General features: G+C 45.3%; 1 protein-coding gene across 1 annotated transcript in view; it reads left to right on the top strand.

Moving 5' to 3' along the window:
• The window catches only part of bmp6 (bone morphogenetic protein 6), a 42,181-nt gene that overhangs the window by 21,266 nt on the left and 1,630 nt on the right, over nt 1-19,285 (top strand). Inside the window, exons 3-6 of the mRNA XM_080543389.1 lie at nt 3,604-3,752; nt 4,759-4,953; nt 13,829-13,905; nt 19,090-19,200. Coding sequence (XP_080399515.1) covers nt 3,604-3,752; nt 4,759-4,953; nt 13,829-13,905; nt 19,090-19,200 — 532 coding nt within the window. The remainder of the gene's footprint in view (nt 1-3,603; nt 3,753-4,758; nt 4,954-13,828; nt 13,906-19,089; nt 19,201-19,285) is intronic.

Raw genomic sequence — 19,285 nt, 5'->3', positions numbered from 1 at the left:
TATCTAATCTATCTATCTCGTGTGAAGTGGGAACTAATATTTCCTAAAAGGGGGGTGTTTTTCACACAGTTTTTTCTCGCTTCTCAGGGCTACAAAATCATTGAGGAGTTGTTGATGAGTTGCCTGGTCGGAAATGAGCATGTTTCCTATTTCCAACCACTTGAATGAAGCATTAGTTCCACAAATTATGGATGGGTGGTTCTACATAGCTTCTAGAGGCCAAGTGCTGATAGAGTGCCTAGCCATGCACATTTCTCCGTCCCTCGCGTGGTTACAACACTCTGAATGAGTCACTTTAATGAACTAGCTGGGTTCTGATGCCCTTTGATGAGGGGGAAAGCGGAGGAAGGTCCAGTGCTATATAGCGACTAGTGAAAGACTAGCTACATTCAGTGCTTCACTGGCCATTGATTATAGGTTAGCCTAGCCTAGCCTAGCGAACATCCTCGTCTCTCCCAGACACGGGATTGGATTGATTGGCTGTTTTTGAAGTCAGTGCAGGAAGGCTCCTCATTCGCTGTGGGAGACAGGAGACTTCCAGCTCTGGGTCTCTGCCATGAGGTTTATGTAGAACGAGGCATGACCACAACGCCTTTACGGAAATAGCCCAGACTTTCGATGTCCCAAAAAGAAGGAGCGAGGCCAACACATTTACATTGGCCCCATCACCCCCATTCCACCCCGCCACCCCCTCAATCAACCAGCCAATGAGATAGCTGGACGATATTTGTGTTTTGAAAACAGTGACCAATCGGAAGCCACTGCTCTTTGAGGTACACTTTAAGTGTTTTTGGCTTTGACTTAATTGCCCTCTCTTTTCCTCTGCATCCTCCTCTTACCGTACAATGTTAAGTTACGGTAAACGGTTATATTATTTAATTTAATTACTGTATATGATTCTGTTTTTAGTTTGAGACATTTTGGGGGTATATTTTTCTGCTACTACAGGGTTTTCTAATGTATATCATGAGGTACGTGTTTGCCACATTCCTTTATCCCCACAATAGGCGGTTTGTGCTCGGCTGCCTGCGGGCTAAGCCTTTTATTTTTAAAGATATTTGGAGATTAAAGGGACCATATATCTCCAATTACTGTATTATTGCAGGACAAGGTTTTTTACCTTGAAGCAAAATTATAGCTTGGTTCATGGGGCTATCATAGAGCATCGCTTTGTGCTTTGTTTTGAGCCTCGCAAATCCCACACACTTGTGCAGGGTTGCGACACACATTTGCTGACAAACAGACTCATTCGCGAGTTTGTCAAGTCTCAAAGTTGTAATTGCTTTGATTATATACGCCCTAATCTTTAATAAGCACATGGGTTAGTGAAAGTTTGCAAGCAGGGCGGAATATAAGCTATGCTACAGTACCAAGAATGCCAAAAGCATCCTCTGAAGTTTCAAACGAAGCCACAAGATAAGCAAAACATGGTTTTAATCTATCGTACGCAAGGATTAGTTTAGTGGGAGTAATGTCTTTGACTGTTGTTTTTTTCCTCAAGTCATGAGAAACCTTCCTCTATAATTGATAATCAGCATACAAGATCACGCACACATATGCACGCACGCACGCACACACACACACACACACGCACGCACGCACGCACGCACGCACACACACACACACACACACACACACACACACACACACACACACACACACACACACACACACACACACACACACACACACACACACACACACACTCACTGTTCCCGGGCCTCTCAGCAGTAATGATAGGCTGTATAATAAGCTGTCGCCCTTTGTACTATTAATTTGATTGGGGCGGTTTCTTTGACACAAGACACAAGAGGAATGTGTGTGTTCACATTGCAGAAAGTGGGTCGAGTGCAAAAGAATGTGGTGGGCTGACCTCGGTACAGAGAAGGAGCAAGTTACTCTGACTGTTATTTTGCTCTCACTTACTTAACCACAGTAAACTTCACTCCATAGCCGTATCGTATTCCCATAATACTCAATCTCCCAGCACCCAATTAACCCTAGTGTTATTGTGCACCGGTGTTACGTCATTCTTTTATATCAAGGTCGTTTTGATCCAGTTATTACAGCTGTATGTATGGATGTTAAACTTGGACAAACTGTAAAAAACAGTTACTCAATATGTGGCTTCACTTGATTGCTACAATCATTGACAGGGGCAGTGAAGGAGATTTATATGAACCAAAAAACCCAAAACGTTGACGTATGACCTTATTATTCCAGTTCATTTAAGCAGTCAATAAGAGGCTTTACAGTAGGGCTTTTAGTGGCACGTCCCCCGCGGGTCTCAGACGGAACCCCCGCCGGTCCAACTGAGTCAGCACCGGCTGCTCTGGCTCACGCTGCGTCCAACGTGTGAACTACTGTGTGTCTCAGAGTGTGTGTGTGTGTCTCGGTGTGTGTGAGTGTGTTTGTGTCTCAGAGTGTGTTTGTGTCTCGGTGTGTGTGTGTCTCAGAGAGAGTGTGTGTGTGTGTGTGGGTGTGGGTGTGTGTGTCTCAGAGAGAGAGAGAGAGTGTATGTGTGCGTGTATGTCAGTGTGTGTATGTGTGTTTGTCTCAGAGTGTGTTTGTTTGTGTCTCAGTGTGTGTGTCTCAGAGAGTGTGTGTGTGTTTGTGTGTCTCAGAAAGTGTGTGTGTGTGTGTGTGTGTGTGTGTGCATCAGCTCAGGCTGCGTCCAACGTGTGAACTACCAGAGAGGAGGAGGAGGAGGAGGAGGAGGGGGAGCCTCATATGGAAGCCTTCAGAAACACTCTCATTAACGACCAATAAAGAAGGGGCTGCCCGCGCATGACTGCAGGGGCATTCCCAGAACACCTGGGTGATTTTGGGCTTTGATGTTTCGGCCCCCGAGGAGGGGCTGGTGGCCTCGCACCGTGTGATTACTGTAATGGGGACAGAAGGACAGGCCTCTTGTTTCTCCTCTCCTCTCCTCTCCTCTCCTCTCTTCTATCTTTCTCTTTCACCCTCTCTCTCTCTCTCTCTCTCTCTCTCTCTCTCTCTCTCTCTCTCTCTCTCTCTCTCTCTCTTCTCCCTCTGGACAGGCATCTTCTTCCTATTTGCTACCCCTCTCTTTATTCTCTATTCTCATTCTCTTCGTCTTCTCTGTCCTCTCAATTAAAATGCTTTATTGGCATTGCTGTTGAGACAGTAAAAACAATATTTGCAAAGTGGTATAGAGCAAAATATAACAGAGTTACAGTCTCTCTCGCTACTCTCTCTCTCTCTCTCTCTCTCCTCTCCCCTCTCCTTCTCTCTCTTTTTGGGTTGTTGTTGTCTGCTCCCGAGGTAGCTCTGGAATGACGGTTAGGGTTATGGTTTGGCTAGGCTAACCATAACCCTAACCCTAGTAGCTCATCCTCAACATGTCAGTATGCCTTACATTCTCAATGAAATCTGTGTCAATCAAATACAAATGCGTCATGGGCTATCTCAGGGGAGATATCTGAAAGTGTAAGAAAACATAATCCGTCGTAGCAATACTCTGTTAGCTGTAGCTACAAATACACAAATTCCTGTTCTACACGTCACACGGCCTACTGTACAAGCCCCAGGGCTGTCCTCCACTAGCCTTAATGATCAACACCCGTCCCCTCTGACCCCCAGGGAAGCGGATCTGTTCCTGCTGGAGTCTCGCAGGCTGTGGGCGGCCGAGGAGGGCTGGCTGGAGTTTGACATCACGGCCACCAGTAACCTGTGGGTGATGAGCCCCCACCACAACCGAGGCGTGCAGATCAGTGTGGAAACCAGTAGCGGTAAGGGGACCACAGAGTAGGCACGCTAACTATGCTAACAAAGATGCATGCTAACTCCTCCATTTTCATTCTTTAATGTAAACAGTACCGGTACCTACACAGGTTCTGTTGCTGAAGAAACAGTGAGAAGAATGTCTCGGTAAAACTAAATTCGGATAATTCTCCTTATGTTTATTTGTTTATTTGTTTAAACGGATCCACATTAGTCATCACCATAGTGAAGACTATTCTTCCCGGGGTCCACATGAAAGACAATCAAACAGAACAAAATCAATCGACGAAGGAATAATTAGTGAACAGCATTAATTAAAAATGAAATTAATAAAAATATGGTTTGTAAAACATATTGTGTAAATATGTAAAAAACAAACAATACATTTGCTTCAACCACCATATCTGCATCCAAATAGAAGAACAAGACAGAGAACCCACACCAAATGTGGATTGGCAACAAACGATTAACACACTGTTCAACAAACTATCCACTTACAACCCTAAGCCTTTTGTGTTTTATGCTCAACTGTAATACATTGACTGCGTTTACATGCACACCATATTCCTGTATTAAGCGGAATATTCTCAATATTCCGATTGGGCAAGACTCATGTAAACCTTATTCAGAATATTACAATAACCCGAATATTGACCTTAATCGGAATATGGTGTGCATGTAAACGCAGTCATTGACTAATGTACATTTACCCTATCACATGACAATAAAGAAATACAGAAATATTAACTCTGGCCACACTATCCAGTTCAATCAGGAACACTTAACATCTTAGGTTATCCATTTATTGAATATACAAATGATATTCAATAATAACCATTTATGGTTATACCGACGCCATACCCATGTTTAACATGTGATTGTGTTGGGTGCGTACATGTAGACAGCTGACCTCTCATGTGGCAGACAGCTAGGTCCTGACTTAGAATGTCCTGCCTGAACTAAGACAAGAGGTTGCTCATGTGATTGACAGCTGCCTCCTCCTCTGTGGAATAGGGCGGAGCATCGGCTCCAAGGAGGCGGGGCTAGTGGGGCGAGACGGTGCGCTGGAGAAGCAGCCCTTCATGGTGGCCTTCTTCAAAGTGAGCGAGTTGCACGTACGCACCACCCGGTCCGCCAACAAGCGGCGGCAACAGAAACACAACCGGACCCCCCAACCCCAGGAGGGCTCCCGGGGCCCCAGTCCTGCAGGTGTGTCCCATGTCCCATTTCTTTTTCTGTTCTCAATGGAAATGTTTATGGAATTGTTTTCTTGGAATTGTTTACTTTGAAGTGTTGGGGGGCGATAGAGCATAAAATGCTGAGCACGAAACTCTGCATTCCATTGTATAGGAAGGACTATCTACCTGCAGTCACATCGCCACACACTGTCATAGACCACAACACAACATACACATACACCTGAGCAGGGGAACTACCCAGCATAGAAATAGGTTTCAAGGTTAATATTAATTATTAAATTATTTTTTCTGAGTGGGGCAGTCCCACTCATAATTTTAATTTGTATTGACAGTTACAGTGAAGATTTAGACAGGAAGGATGGGTGAGAGAGAGCGGAGGGATGACATGCAGGATATGTCCCCGGCCGGAATCTAACCGGGGACCCTGCGATTACATGGTCAGCGCTTAACCCGCTACGCCACCTAAGCGCCCCTAATATTAATTATTTAATATTTATTATTGAAGGTGTGCTGGCATTGGTGTGGAAATCTGTGGCAGCTCTCCAAACAAGAAAAGATTACAGATAGAGAGAGAGGAGGAAGAAGGAAAAAAAAGGGAGATGGAGAGAAAGTGAGAGAGAGAGAGAGAGAGTGAGAGAGTGAGAGACTCCCCCGGCCTAGATGAATGACCTCATCACTTGAGAGTGCACTTTCACAGTATCAGCCCCCTTCTCCTACATCGCAGCAAATGTTATGAACAGGTATGCAGCCAAATTCAATTACACGCTAATCCCTGCTAGCTTTCGCCCACTCTATAACCCATAAGCCTAGTTAGCCTTTACACACATAAAGCAGCTCCTGTGAGTGGGATCCCAGTGTTTTCACAGCATGAAGAGCTGTGGGGTCAAAGGGCTTTGTGGCTAATATCTGCCTGATCCAAGGCTAAATGATGAAGCCAGGCTAACCTCAAGCTCTTATGTTCAGAGGCCATGATGTTAGCATCTTAACTGTTGACTTAACAATTGCAGCTAAAGTGATTTAACTTTAACCTGGTCTTATGTCATCTGTTGTGGCAGCTATACTGTAGCATCCAAATCGTTTTTTCCCTGAGTAGAGAATATGTTAACAATGAAATGTATATGAAGTTCTTCTTATGCATGTGTAATAATTAAGCTATAATGCCTGAGAGGTCAGGATTTAACATCAATATTATTGTCACAGGTTTCAAGTTTCAAGTTTATTGTTACATCACATTAAACAAGTGTAGAGTAAAAGAGAGTAAAATTGTTAGGCATCAGTTTCTGACATTGCAGCACAAGACAATAAGACAATAAGGCATAATTCGAGATTAAAAAGTGACAATAGTACAGGACATAAGTGACAAATTAGACAGGATACAATTAGCAGTATCCAGACAATTTGCAGACAATAAGGCAATAGGCATAATTCAAGATAAAAAAGTGACAAGAATAGGTCACAGGTAGGGAGTTGTTAGGCACAAAGAAGCAGAGGTTACGCAACAAATCCGAAGATTGTGACAAGAAAACAATGCTTTAACATATTTTTGTATTGTTGTGTTTTCTGCCCTGTGCTGCCAAGGAGACGTGATAAGCAAATCCACTGTGGCGAAAGAATTTCGTACATGCGTACATTTGAACATACCTTGAAAATCTCTCCACCAATCACAATGCTTGTTCTTGAGCAAGGCACTGAACCCCTAACTGCTCCGGGGTTGCCGTCTACGGTGGACCCCTTGCCTAGAGCATAAAATACAAAATTCCAACAGTTTCGGTTTATGTTTATATATGTTTAGGTGGCTCAGGAGGTAGAGCCGGCATCTAATGATTGCAAGGTCGGCGGTTTGAACCTCCGACAGACCACGTGCCGAGGTGTCCTTGAGCAAGGCAATGAATCCCTAACTGCTCCAGGGTTGCCGTCTATGGTGGACCCCTTGCCTAGAGCATAAAATACTAAATTCCAACAGTTTATTGCTGGCAATAAAACAATTATTATAATTTAATACTGGGTTTATGTGGGTATGGCACCTACTGTATGAGATTCTGATAAATACACCCATCAAACATGATTATAGACATCAACCATGTTCTATTTTGTAGTGCACAGTATCCATAAGATACAAAACGTAGAACTGCCTGCTCTTGCTAATGAGGACAATCTGTTTAATGTGCTCTGAAGGATTGGACTTTATGTAACCCAAAACATCAATCCCTCTTTGCCTCGCCACTTGGGATGCCTGGAGTGTAAATATTTAGATCCTGCACAGGATGTTGGGAGGCCCTTTCACGACAGCGGCGTGTCCATAGGCCCACGGGGATGGGGACATGGTTGGGGTTGGGGTTGAAGCGGACTGGCTACAGGCATTATGGGTCCAATACCACATACGCTAATTTCGGAGGAATCCAAGAAAATACGAATTGGGTATCACCTCTTTTGTGTAAGTGTGTGCGCATGTATGTGTGTGCGCGTGCGTTTGTGCATGAGCGTGTGTGTGTATGCGTGTGCCTGCGTGTGAATGCATGTGTGGAGGGGAGCACAGGACCCCACTGTTTAGCAATGGCATCTGTTCAGACCACCATCAGCTTCTTTACAGTTTACAGTTCACATCAACAAACTGTAAACCCCACATTGTGCTCTACAGAACATAACACACGGCCTCTGTATGTAAGTGTCATGATGTAGTGTTTTCCTGTCAGGAAAAGGTTGAAGACCCCTGCTCTAAATTAATTGTTAGCGAGCAACATTCGAGCCTTCTCCCCCCTCTGTGATAGCTAGCCATAACACTTCAGAATGTTTTGTGTGGGCTAGCTTGCAGGACTTGCTTTTTCTTATTTTAGCTACCCCTCAAACATTGCATTTGCATGACACAACTGTCCACCCGGCTGTATTTCACCAAGGTTGGTACAATAATATAAGAGCAATTACCCCTATCTAGCTGCTAGCTAGCAAATGAAATCTGTGACTAAAACATGTGTCAGTGGAGGGGAAAATGTACTGTAATGTACCTTTTTCAATAACAATGCAACACCTTGAAAGGTAATTTGGGGTTTCGGGCGGTAATGGAAGCTGGGTTTGATCCCTTTGCTCTTAACGACCATCCACAGGAGGAGTATCGCTAGCTAGTGCTGGGCCCCGAGTCTGTAATTACCCTAGCCAGTCATTAGCTGCCTGCTAAAAGACTGACCACGCTAACAGTATCGCTTAAAGTATTATAATAACACAGCGCTTGTCCAGCTGTGTTTTTTTTCATCTCGGGCCCTTCCCGCCCCCTAGCCTCCTTTTGTTTACCGTCGGCATAATTAGACGTGGCGGAGCTTCACGGAGGGTTTAATAACCCCAGTGATGAAAGACAGGAAGAAAGATAAACTTCAGTGGAAGAGGAGGAAGAAGGGAGGGAGGGAGGGAGGGAGGGAGGGAGGGAGGGAGGGAGGGAAGAAAAAATTACATGGACACAGACAACAGTCACATTCTCTTTCAAGTCTTCATGGGAGTTTGGAGAGAGGCGCTCGCTCTCATCTGTTTGTTTTTTTTTAACAAGAAATTGTTATGGAAAACACTTTTTAATTTACTGTTCTGTCACCACTACTGTTTTGACAGGCACTGCACTTTTGTAATTGCTACTATGAAGTGACAGTTTAAAAAGAAATGGTTTCACTTTTAGAGAAAGTTGTGGAGATTCCAGAAATACAGGCTTTGGTGAAACACATTTAATGTAGCACACATTCACGATTTCTTATGTGTAACGGCCTAGTCATCATTTGTAATTGGCTTCATTGGCTTCTATGTTTTGGAATGACAAGTAATAAAATGTAATTTATTGACATTTCCTTTGTCAGCGCTGTAAGTCCAACTGTTTTAAAGCCTTTTTGAACTGTACTGTGTGGTAAAAAGGCGGAGAGTCTGAGAGTCCCCTGGGAGCGTGTTCTCATCAGTAGTTGTGTGGCACTACATTTTTTTTTAAGGGCAGGAAGGGGAGAGGTGGTTTATGGGTACCACAAATCTGGCCTTTACACTCAATGAAACTCTACAGTAAATATCGCCTTTATTTCTCTTAAAGAGCCCCCTGACTGTAGATGATGGCCATAAAGTCAGAAAGGTGTGTGTGTGTGTGTACTTATTTATGTGTGTGTGTATGTGGGAGTGCGTGCATGCGTGCATGCGTATAAGTCAGTACATGTGTGCTCACAAACCTCTCACGCCTGGTTACCTCAGTCCGGCCTTGCAGTAGTATCAGACTGTATACCCTTGTGAGAGGAACACTACCCCCGGGGGATGGGGGGGTGTCTGTGGGGGTGGGAGCTGAGTTAAACGTCCTCTTGGGACAGGCTCCAGGGGCCTCTTATGAGAGGGGAGGATTTATCTGTGTAAATATTTACCCTTTAGAAAGCAGCAGGACTGAGGTGGCGGGAGACTCAGGTCAGCCGGGGGGGCTGACAGGGCAGGGATGACCCGTAGTACACACCCCACCCCCCCGCCCCCCCCCCCCCCCCCCCCCCCTCCGCCCTGACAGGGCAGGGATGACCCGTAGTACACACCCCAACCCCCCCCCCCCCCCCTCGTAGTACACCCCACCCCCCCTCCTCCTCCCTTACAGGGCAGGGATGACCCGTAGTACACACCCCACCCCCCCTCCCTGACAGGGCAGGGATGACCCGTAGTACACCCCCCCCCCCCCCCTCCCTTACAGGGCAGGGATGACCCGGAATACACCCCCCCCCCTTCCTGTGCAAGTCTGGACACATACTGTAACTCACAAGAGTGCATAGACACGCACACACGCACAAGCACGCACACACGCACACACTCAAACACACACACACACACACGCACACACACACACACACACACACACACGCACACACACACACACACGCACACAAACACACACACGCACACACACACACATACCTACACCTACCCTCTACCGGTACCATCCTGTTTCTCTACAAGCCGTCATTGGACACTCGTGGAGAACTTTCCCCCTGAGTCAGACAGGAAAGAGTGCCAAACAACGGGAAACACATGAGCGTCTCCGACGGTAACAGGGTTGACCCCTTGACCTCTCTCGTGACCAGACGGACCTTTTGTTTCCCGCTCATGTGTAAATGAACCAATGGGAAGCGCCCTATCTTTATGACCACGTTTCAGGACAACTTTCACCCAGCCCCCCCACACACACGCGCACACGCGCACACACACACACACACACACACACACACACACACTTCCCTCGTCATTGGGAGCAGCAACACGTACTGTAGATTAGGGCTGTTCTGTTTATGTGTCTGTGCAGAAAAAAAATGAATTAAATTGAATGACATCATAATGTCATTAGAGTCAGGTTGTAGTTCTCTGTAATAATGACGGACTACGTAGTTTCTCTGAAATAAAAGCAAATGAAGTAGCCTGGTCCTTCTGACGCCAGCGTGAGAGCCGTGACTGTGCAGTGTGCACTGGGTGACACTGACTGATAGTGGTGTGGAGGCTCTTCGTCATACAGCCATACAGTACAATAGTAAGTTAGTAGTACCAGTACACACACACACACACACACACACACACACACACACACACACACACACACACACACATACAGCTGACTAAATAAACCTGTTTAATGAGGAGGTCCTGGTCTTCAAGAGGGAACAGGATAGGAGATTGTTGTGAGTGACTGTCTGGTACACACACACACACACACACACACGCACACACACACAGACAAAGTACATAGACAAAATCCATAGTAGGGGTGTAACGGTTTACGGAAATCTTTGGTACGGGTCCTTCAGTTCGGTTCGCGTGTGTACCGAACGAATTCAGCTTTACCCACTGCATGCGCAGAATGTTTTTTGTGTGTTTAAGTAATCTCAGCCAGTATGCATGCCACACAGAGAGAGTCAGTAGTTAAGCTTAAACTAGAGCTTGAAGTTCCTCCAGCATCCCTTAAGTCTCCTGTTTGGGGAAATTACGGTTTCTCAGTTACCTACAATGACGATGGACAAAGACAGGTGGATCAGACCAAAGCTAACATTGTTCACCTGCAATGGGGTTGGCTGTCTGTCCAACTTTCTCACTCATTGAGATGGCATCACATCACAGCTACAAGAAAAATCAGTGAAGTGCAAACCCAGCTCCCCCATGGTATTTTTCATTAAGTTATTTTTTCTGGGCAGTCCCACTCATATTTTTCTTTTTAATGACAGATATAGTAGAGATTATGACAGGAAGGTTGGGTGAGAGAGAGAGAAGGGATGACATGCAGGATATGTCCGTGGCCGGAATCGAACCGGGAGCCCTGGGGTACATGGTCAGCGCTTAATCCACTACGCCACCTAAGCGCCCCTCCCCCATGGTATTTAAGTAGCCTCTTGCTAACAATTCAAACCGGGCCAAAGCAATAACAAACATAGCAGCGGCCCATACTCCGTTGTCAAGAACACCGTTTTTAAACATTGAAAGTAATTGAGCCTCGTTACGTAGTTCCCTCTTGTCCGCATTTCACTCAGTAAACCATACCATAGCTTTATAAACAAGCACAAACTACAGTTGCCCACGACTTATCCAAGGCGCCTGCTATCTTAATTAAGAAAGGAAGACCCACTGTTTGTTCACTAAACCACTGTTTAATAATAATGACAATTGAAACCGAAAAACATACATTTAAAATGTACCGAACTGAAATGTTTGTGTACCGTTACACCTCTAGTGCATAGACATAAAGTACACACGCACACGCACACACACACAAAGTACATAGACATAAAGTACACGCACACACACACAGACAAAGTACATAGACATAAAGTATACGCACACACACACACACACACAAAGTACATAGACATAAAGTACACACACACACAAACACAAAGTACATAGACAAAGTACACACACACACAAAGTCCACAGACAAAGTAAATAGACATAAAATGTACACACACACACACACACACACACACACTGCCCTCTCTGTCTCCCAGCTGGCTGCTTTGCCCCTAGATAACCTGGCATGGCATTGTAGTGTAAAGCATAGCATGGTCCGCCTGCTGCGTAGTCTCACTCTCTGGGCGGGGAACATGGGACACAGTGGGTGATTGGCCTCGGTGCTGATATCATCGCTCCCTCACACTCTCTCTATGTGGTTTGAGGAGGAAAAAGTAAAAGAGAAAACAAAAATCAGTGTGAGAGAGAGTGCACTTTAACAAACGTCAGTGGAAAGTCAGAGTCACCAAGTTTGACTTCAGAATGGCAGCCGGTGCCAGCGATGACCTTCCTCCTCGCTCTCTGAAACTCATACCTGTGGCTGGTATGACGCCTGCAGCTCTGCGATTGGGCGGGTCGAGACAGAGATAATTAAAACAAACCCACAGAGGAGAGTAATCAACATGGTTGTCGTTTTGCGTTCAACTCTGATGCGATGCCTTGATGCGGGGCCTAATTCAATTATAGACACTCGGCAATATTTTCAGAAGATTTCGTTTAATGCAATTGTTACGGTTCAGAGCTAAGGAACCCAAGTGCAGGACACAGAGACAGGACACGTATATAACGTAATCGGGTTTTAATGAGGGAGTAGGGGGGGTACAGAATAGCAGGGTGGAATGGCGAGCAGGGTAGGATAGCAGGGCAGGCAGACAGGGCAGGCAGGTCAGGTAGACTAGGCAGGGCAGACAGGCAGGCAGGCAGGCAGGCAGGCAGAAGCACAGAGAGAACGCAGTGAAATACTTACACAGAGAGAATCTTCAGAAACTAAGCACTGCTAAGCGGCCGAGAACAAGACTGACTTGTAACGACAAACAACAATCTACCGAGTGTGCGAATGGGAAGCCAGGGTTTACATACTGTGAGGACATACACAGCCAGGGTTTACATACTGTGAGGAGATGAGGTGATGAACCACAGGTGTGAAGACCGAGCAGGTGGAGATGATGATAAGACTAGATTGCTGGAGCAACATGGGCCACTCCCACACACATACACACACACACACACACACACGGACACGGACACGGACACACACACACGGACACGGACACGGACACACACAGACACACACACAGACACAGACACAGACACAGACACACACACACATACACACACACACACACACACACACACACACACAGACAGAGACAGACAGGAGAGAGATAGATACTGGCACAGGCTAGGTGGAAGTGGAGGGCGTGATAGCAATAACCTTGATTATGAAAATATGACTTGTAAGTACACCAATAGGAGTAGAACTACTGTTATACCTTAGTATAACTAGAACAAAAGGCACTTAGGACTACTTACTACAATTACTTAATATAATAGTATATAAATATAGTATAATTACTTTTAGTTCACTTTTTTTGTTGTCATAAGAGACATTGTAAACAAATGATGAATAGCCTTTCGAATGATTTTAACATAAGATCAATGTTATGAGCATCGAATCATCCATTACTCTCAGTGCATGATCTTACTGTATAAATGTGTGTACACACCCCTACACGTGGCACTACCCAATATCATACATAAGCATTGAGGCATGATGACTCAACTCTGGGCATGGTGTTCAGTTCAGGGCATGTTGTGAAATGTTCAGATAGACATGTGCTACTTCAGAACAGCCAATGCCTCGCTGACATGAAGAGTTAGGATTCATGGCAGCTCTATTCATTGCATTTCTATCTGGTACATCCAGTATGGAACGGTCAGTATAACAAAAAAAAAACTGTAGTGTTTAGAACAGACACATGCCTCTCTGACATGTTGAGTAAGAACTCATGCCATCTCTGTTCATTACATCTATGTTTGTGGAACGCTCTGTATTTTTCACACTCCTCCTGAACGTTAACCATGATCTCTCCTCCTTGCTGATCTATCCTCTCCTCCCACTTCAGACTACAACAGCAGCGACCAGAAGACGGCCTGCAGGAGGCACGAGCTCTACGTCAGTTTCCGGGAGCTGGGCTGGCAGGTAAGGAAGGGCAAAGAAACATCGCTTGGGGCGCTTAGGTGGCATGGTGGATTAAGCGCTGACCATGTACCGCAGGGTCTCCGGTTCGATTCCGGCCGGGGACACATCCTGCATGTCATCCCTCCTCTCTCTCTCACCCATCCTTCCTGTCATAATCTCTACTATATCTGTCATTAAAAAGAAAAATATGAGTGGGACTGCCCCACTCAGAAAAAATAAAAGAAACATCGCTAGATACTCTAGCACTGAAAGAAGAGAGTTGAGATTTCTTTACATTTTGGGTTTTGTACCAACAGGTGTGTTCCAATAATATTTCCTCTATTCCCCACATCCTCCCTCTTGGCTTCCTTTTCAAAAGGTTATTCTCCTGAAATGTTTTTTGAGGAGAGGCTAAGAATAGATGGATAGATGACTGGGACACTACCACCAATTTGTTCATTCAGGAAAGAGAGTTGACTGTCAAATATTTTGGGCTTCATGTGATTAAGAAATCCCTTACACTCACTGGAAAAGTAATGGTGGGTGTGGCCAAATATGTTTTTATAATGAGAAGATGGTTGAGTGGCTTGAAATCCAATAGCCCACCCCAGAAACTAGCGCAGAGAGTTCTGTCAGTGATAGGATTCACATTTCGTAATGTACATTTGTGAAAGTAGCTGGACAACGAAGTGCAGGTCAATGGGAGGATATTTTAAATTGTGTCACAAATGTTTTTATTCATGCGTCTCAGCAATTGTTCACGAGGGTAAAGGGCTCACAAGCTCCGCTCAAAATGATTGTAAGACCCTGCACATGACACACATTTAACTCAAATCAATCAGGACAATGTGCAGATATTAGTACAAAACAACAACTGAATGTTTACAGCCCTCCTATTGTTTCCCAGCATTGAAAACCCATTATTATTCCACTGACTGCGGACGGAAATGGACGCCAAGTGAACCCTCTGGCTCCTCCTATGTCTGTGGCTTGGCCCCTCTGTTCAGGAGCAATGGCCACCAGTTGATAAGCAAATACTTTCAAGCACTTGAGTGTGCTTGATTTAGCTTTCTTGCTGCAAAGGAACGAATGGAATCCTCTAAAAAGTTTTTTTTTTTTAAAAAGAAGAAGAAAAAAGAACACCAACCATGTGTCAAGCAAACTTGAAAATATATACCGGTAATTGACATTGACACGATTGGAATTAAGTTTTGAAATCACTGGGTCAAATGAACGCTTTTGACAGAACACAAGAAGCAGAGTGTACCATTTGTGTACTGGTCTGAAAAAGAAAAAAAAGAGGCTATTGGCTCTGTTAGCAGTCGTATGTGTTCAGGAGGTGGCTGAAGTGGGCTGTGAACTCTCTGTCAGGTCGCTGGGTGTGTTGGGTGACAGCGGCCGCCGCCACGCGAGTGCTTAATGGAGGGAAAAACATGGAGCCACGTACAGCACGTCCTGCAAAACAATCGACCCCCTGTTAAGACAGCACTGACATCTAGAGGGAAACTGCCAACACACACACACACACACACACACACACAGAGAGGGAGAGAGAGAGAGAGAGAGAGAGAGGGAGAGAGAGGGAGGGAGGGAGGGAGGGAGAGAGAGAGAGAGAGAGGGAGAGAGAGGGAGGGAGGGAGGGAGGGAGAGAGAGAGAGAGGGAGAGAGAGAGGGAGAGAGAGAGAGAGGTAGAGAGAGAGAGAGAGAGAGAGAGGGAGAGAGAGAGAGGTAGAGAGAGAGAGAGAGAGAGAGAGAGAGAGGGAGAGAGAGAGAGACTGACTTTTGCAAGCTCATTCCATGCAGAGTGATTCCGCAGCCATGTGTATACAATTTGTCCTAGGAGACATAGTTGAGCTTCAACTCTGTGTAGCTAGTTCCCGAATGCTTTGGTAGTTGCCTTTTCGGTCACACTTTATTTTACGGCACACAAATGACTAGGCATTCACATAGTAATGACATGGTGAATGAATTCAATTTAGTATTATACACAATAACCTACAAATTACTCATAACAAAATGCACCATTTTGTACCAGGTAGTTGTGTTGAACTAATTGAATCAGGTGTTTCTCTGCTGCGTTGCAACCAAAGTCTGCAGTGCTGAGGCTCCCAGGACTAGGAACAGAGAACACTTCAGTAACCTATTGCCCACTGAGATTCAATGGATCACGGAGAGGCATTATGGGCTCTAGTTTCATCTGGTGCAAAGCGGTCCAAAAGTCCAAACGCAGGCGTTTATTGGCAATTCGTGTCAGCAGTAATAGGCGACACCACTTGAAATGTGTGCTATGTCGTCTCATAAAGCCTTACACCAGTTTGCCTGCGGTGCGTGCGAGCGTCGAGGTGTAAAATGGCCGCTATAATCAGCGTGTGTCCTAATCAGCTGTTTTTGAAATATGGCAGAGGCGCTTCTGGGTACAGAGATGCACGCTGGGTAGTTCCATCCACTGTGGTGTTGTCTTGCTGTCCCATTGGACGGATCATATCAGGACAGCTTCTCTAGCTTGTGGTGCTTTAATGCAAGTCACAGGGTATATTAGGATGTGGTGTTCCTAGAGCCTTTATAGGCCTTATGAGCATTAAAGAGTATCAAAGTGTCACAGAATGCCTTCCTCCTTTATTAGCCATTCTCAGTCAATCAATCAATCAATCAATCAATCAATCAATCAATACTGACAGAGTCAGGCAAAAGTAAAAACCTGTACACTATGTAGCCAGGAAAATTCCCTTGCAGCCCTCTACACATAGAGCGACTACTAGCCAGTTTGCCTACCAGCACCCCCCCCCCCCCCCCCCCCCCCCGGGGAGCCCCCGCCGCCCCACACACCCAGCCCGCTCCACCACCAGCACACCCGGCCCAGCCAAGCAAGCACAGACCATAAAAGGCCCCGCACAAGGACGGCCAAGCAAGTGCCCCGGCGGCGGAACAGACCAGGCACACGGGGCAGCCGGGGGTCCCCAAGGGGAGGCCCAAGGACCACCGGCGCAAAGCAAGCAAGCAAGGGCGAAAAACCTGTACACCATGTATCCAGGAAAAGTTCCTTGCATATTATCGGTGTACACACTGTCCATAAATTTAGTGTTATATCTGCATCCTTCTGCATCCAGCATGGGCACAGGTCCTGCCAAAAGAGAATCTCAAGCGCAGTTTTGATGCAACAACATAATAACGATGACAGCAATACAACCTGATGGTGGTCCTGGTACATCCTGGTACCGGTTCTGGTACTGCTCTAGGTGCTACTGGGAGCTGACAGTGCCTCATCAGCACCCAGGTCCTTTTTCCTGTCAACACAAAACTCAAAGCACGAGTATCGTGTAATAGCATAGTGATCCTAGTTCTATAATGTCCAATGTCTCCCTTAGTAACAAAAGGCGACATTGAATAAGTAGGTTTTGAGGTCTCGCTTAAAAGTTTCCTGAGTTGTAGACAACCTCAGGCCCTCAGGTAGGGTGTTCCACAATCTAGGAGCATATATGCTAAAAGCTGATCCTCCAAATCTCTTAGTCCTAGCCTCTGGCACTATTAGAAGTTCTGTGCCACTAGACCTTAGGGGTCTAGCTGGTGTGTATCTTATGAGCATGTCCACCATGTAATTGGGCGCGTCGCAGTGGAGTGATTTATAGACTAGTAAAAGGAATTTAAAGTCTATTCTATAACTGACAGGGAGCCAGTGTAGTGATCTCAAGACAGGTGTGATGTGCGCTCTTCGTTTGGTCCTAGTAAGGACACGAGCAGCAGCATTCTGAACCATTTGTAGTCTATTTATCATTTTTTGGGGGAGACCTGTCAGGAGAGCATTACAGTAATCTAGCCTACTAGTAACAAACGCATGCATACATTTTTCCGTGTCTGGGAGAGAAAAGATTGTACCTTAGTGATGTTTCTTAAATGGTAGAAGGATGTTTTAATAGTATAGTTAATATGAGTTTCAACATTTAGATCTGGGTCAATTATGACACCAAGATTCCTAGCCTGACACTTAGTGTTAAGAGCTAGTGTTTTCAAATGTGCAGATAATTTCTCTCTCCCAGTTTTCTCGCCAATGATCAATACCTCAGTTTTTTCTTGATTGAGTTGGAGAACATTTTGTGTCATCCAAATATTAATATCAGCAATACAATCTATCAGGTGGTCGATCATCTCGTAGTCGTTGGGAGTTACTGAGATATAAAGCTGAGTGTCGTCAGCATAGCTATGGTAGTTAACGCTATGCCTCTTGATAACAGAACTGAGGGGTAGCATGTATAGGCTAAAAAGCAACGGTCCTAAAATGGACCCCTGGGGACCTCCACAGGTTGCGCTATAATTTTTTGACTTATGGTCACCAAGGGCTACAAAGTAGTCTCGGTCAGCCAGGTACCGGTAAGTCCTGAACCAGTTTAAGACCAGACCTGAGAGGCCAACCCAGTTTTCAAGTCTATCAATAAGTATGGAATGGTCTACCGTATCAAAGGCTGCACTTAAGTCTAAGAGTACAAGAATCTAGAGTTGTTTCGAGTCTGCATTAATCCTAAGGTCATTAGTTACCTTAAGCAAAGCGGTTTCTGTGCTGTGGTATGATCGGAAACCTGACTGGTTTCATAGTGGGTCATACCTATTATTTAAGACTAAGAATTCATGAAGCTGTTTGTACGCTGCCTTTTCTAAAATTTTGCTTAGAAAAGTGAGATTGGATATTGGTCTACAGTTTTTTGGATCAGAAGGATCTAGGTTACTTTTCTTCAGGGTGGGTCTAACCAGGGCAGTTTTAAGCACCGCTGGAAATATCCCTTTAAGTAGGGAGTGATTTACAATGCCTAGTATGTCATCAGACACAGATTCAAAAATTTCCTTAAAAAAGGTGGTAGGAATAGGGTCAAGAGGACACGTAGACGGTTTAAGCTGTGACACAATTTTGCCTAATGTTTCAGTACTAATCATGGTGAACATGCTCATAGTCATGTTCTGTGGTGGCGGATCTAGTGTTACACAAACCTAGTCTTTCCTGAGTAATACACATTCTAATATTTGTTATCTTATCCCTGAAGTGGGCTGCAAATTCCTCGCATTTGGTGACAGAGGCTGCGCCGTCTAGTGTTCTAGGAGCAGGGTTTACAAGGCAATCAATTGTTGTTGTTGGAGCATATGTTGGAAAGCTTGATTACACTTGGTAAGAGACTTCTTCAAAGTGTAACTGATTTTGTCTGTCTCGTGCACTGGCAGGACTGGATCATTGCACCAGAGGGCTACGCAGCCAACTACTGTGACGGCGAATGCTCCTTCCCCCTCAACGCCCATATGAACGCCACCAACCACGCCATTGTACAGACACTGGTGAGTGCTCTAACAGCTTACTTGAAGTGCTAAAAGCACATTTCTCATTAAGAGAACAAATGAATGAAAATCTAATTTCGTCAAA

This window comes from Nansenia antarctica, assembly GCF_963989245.1.
Source record: "Nansenia antarctica genome assembly, chromosome: 12".
In the NCBI taxonomy this organism is placed as follows: Eukaryota; Metazoa; Chordata; class Actinopteri; order Argentiniformes; family Microstomatidae; genus Nansenia; species Nansenia antarctica.
This window is presented reverse-complemented; position numbering and strand designations above follow the sequence as displayed.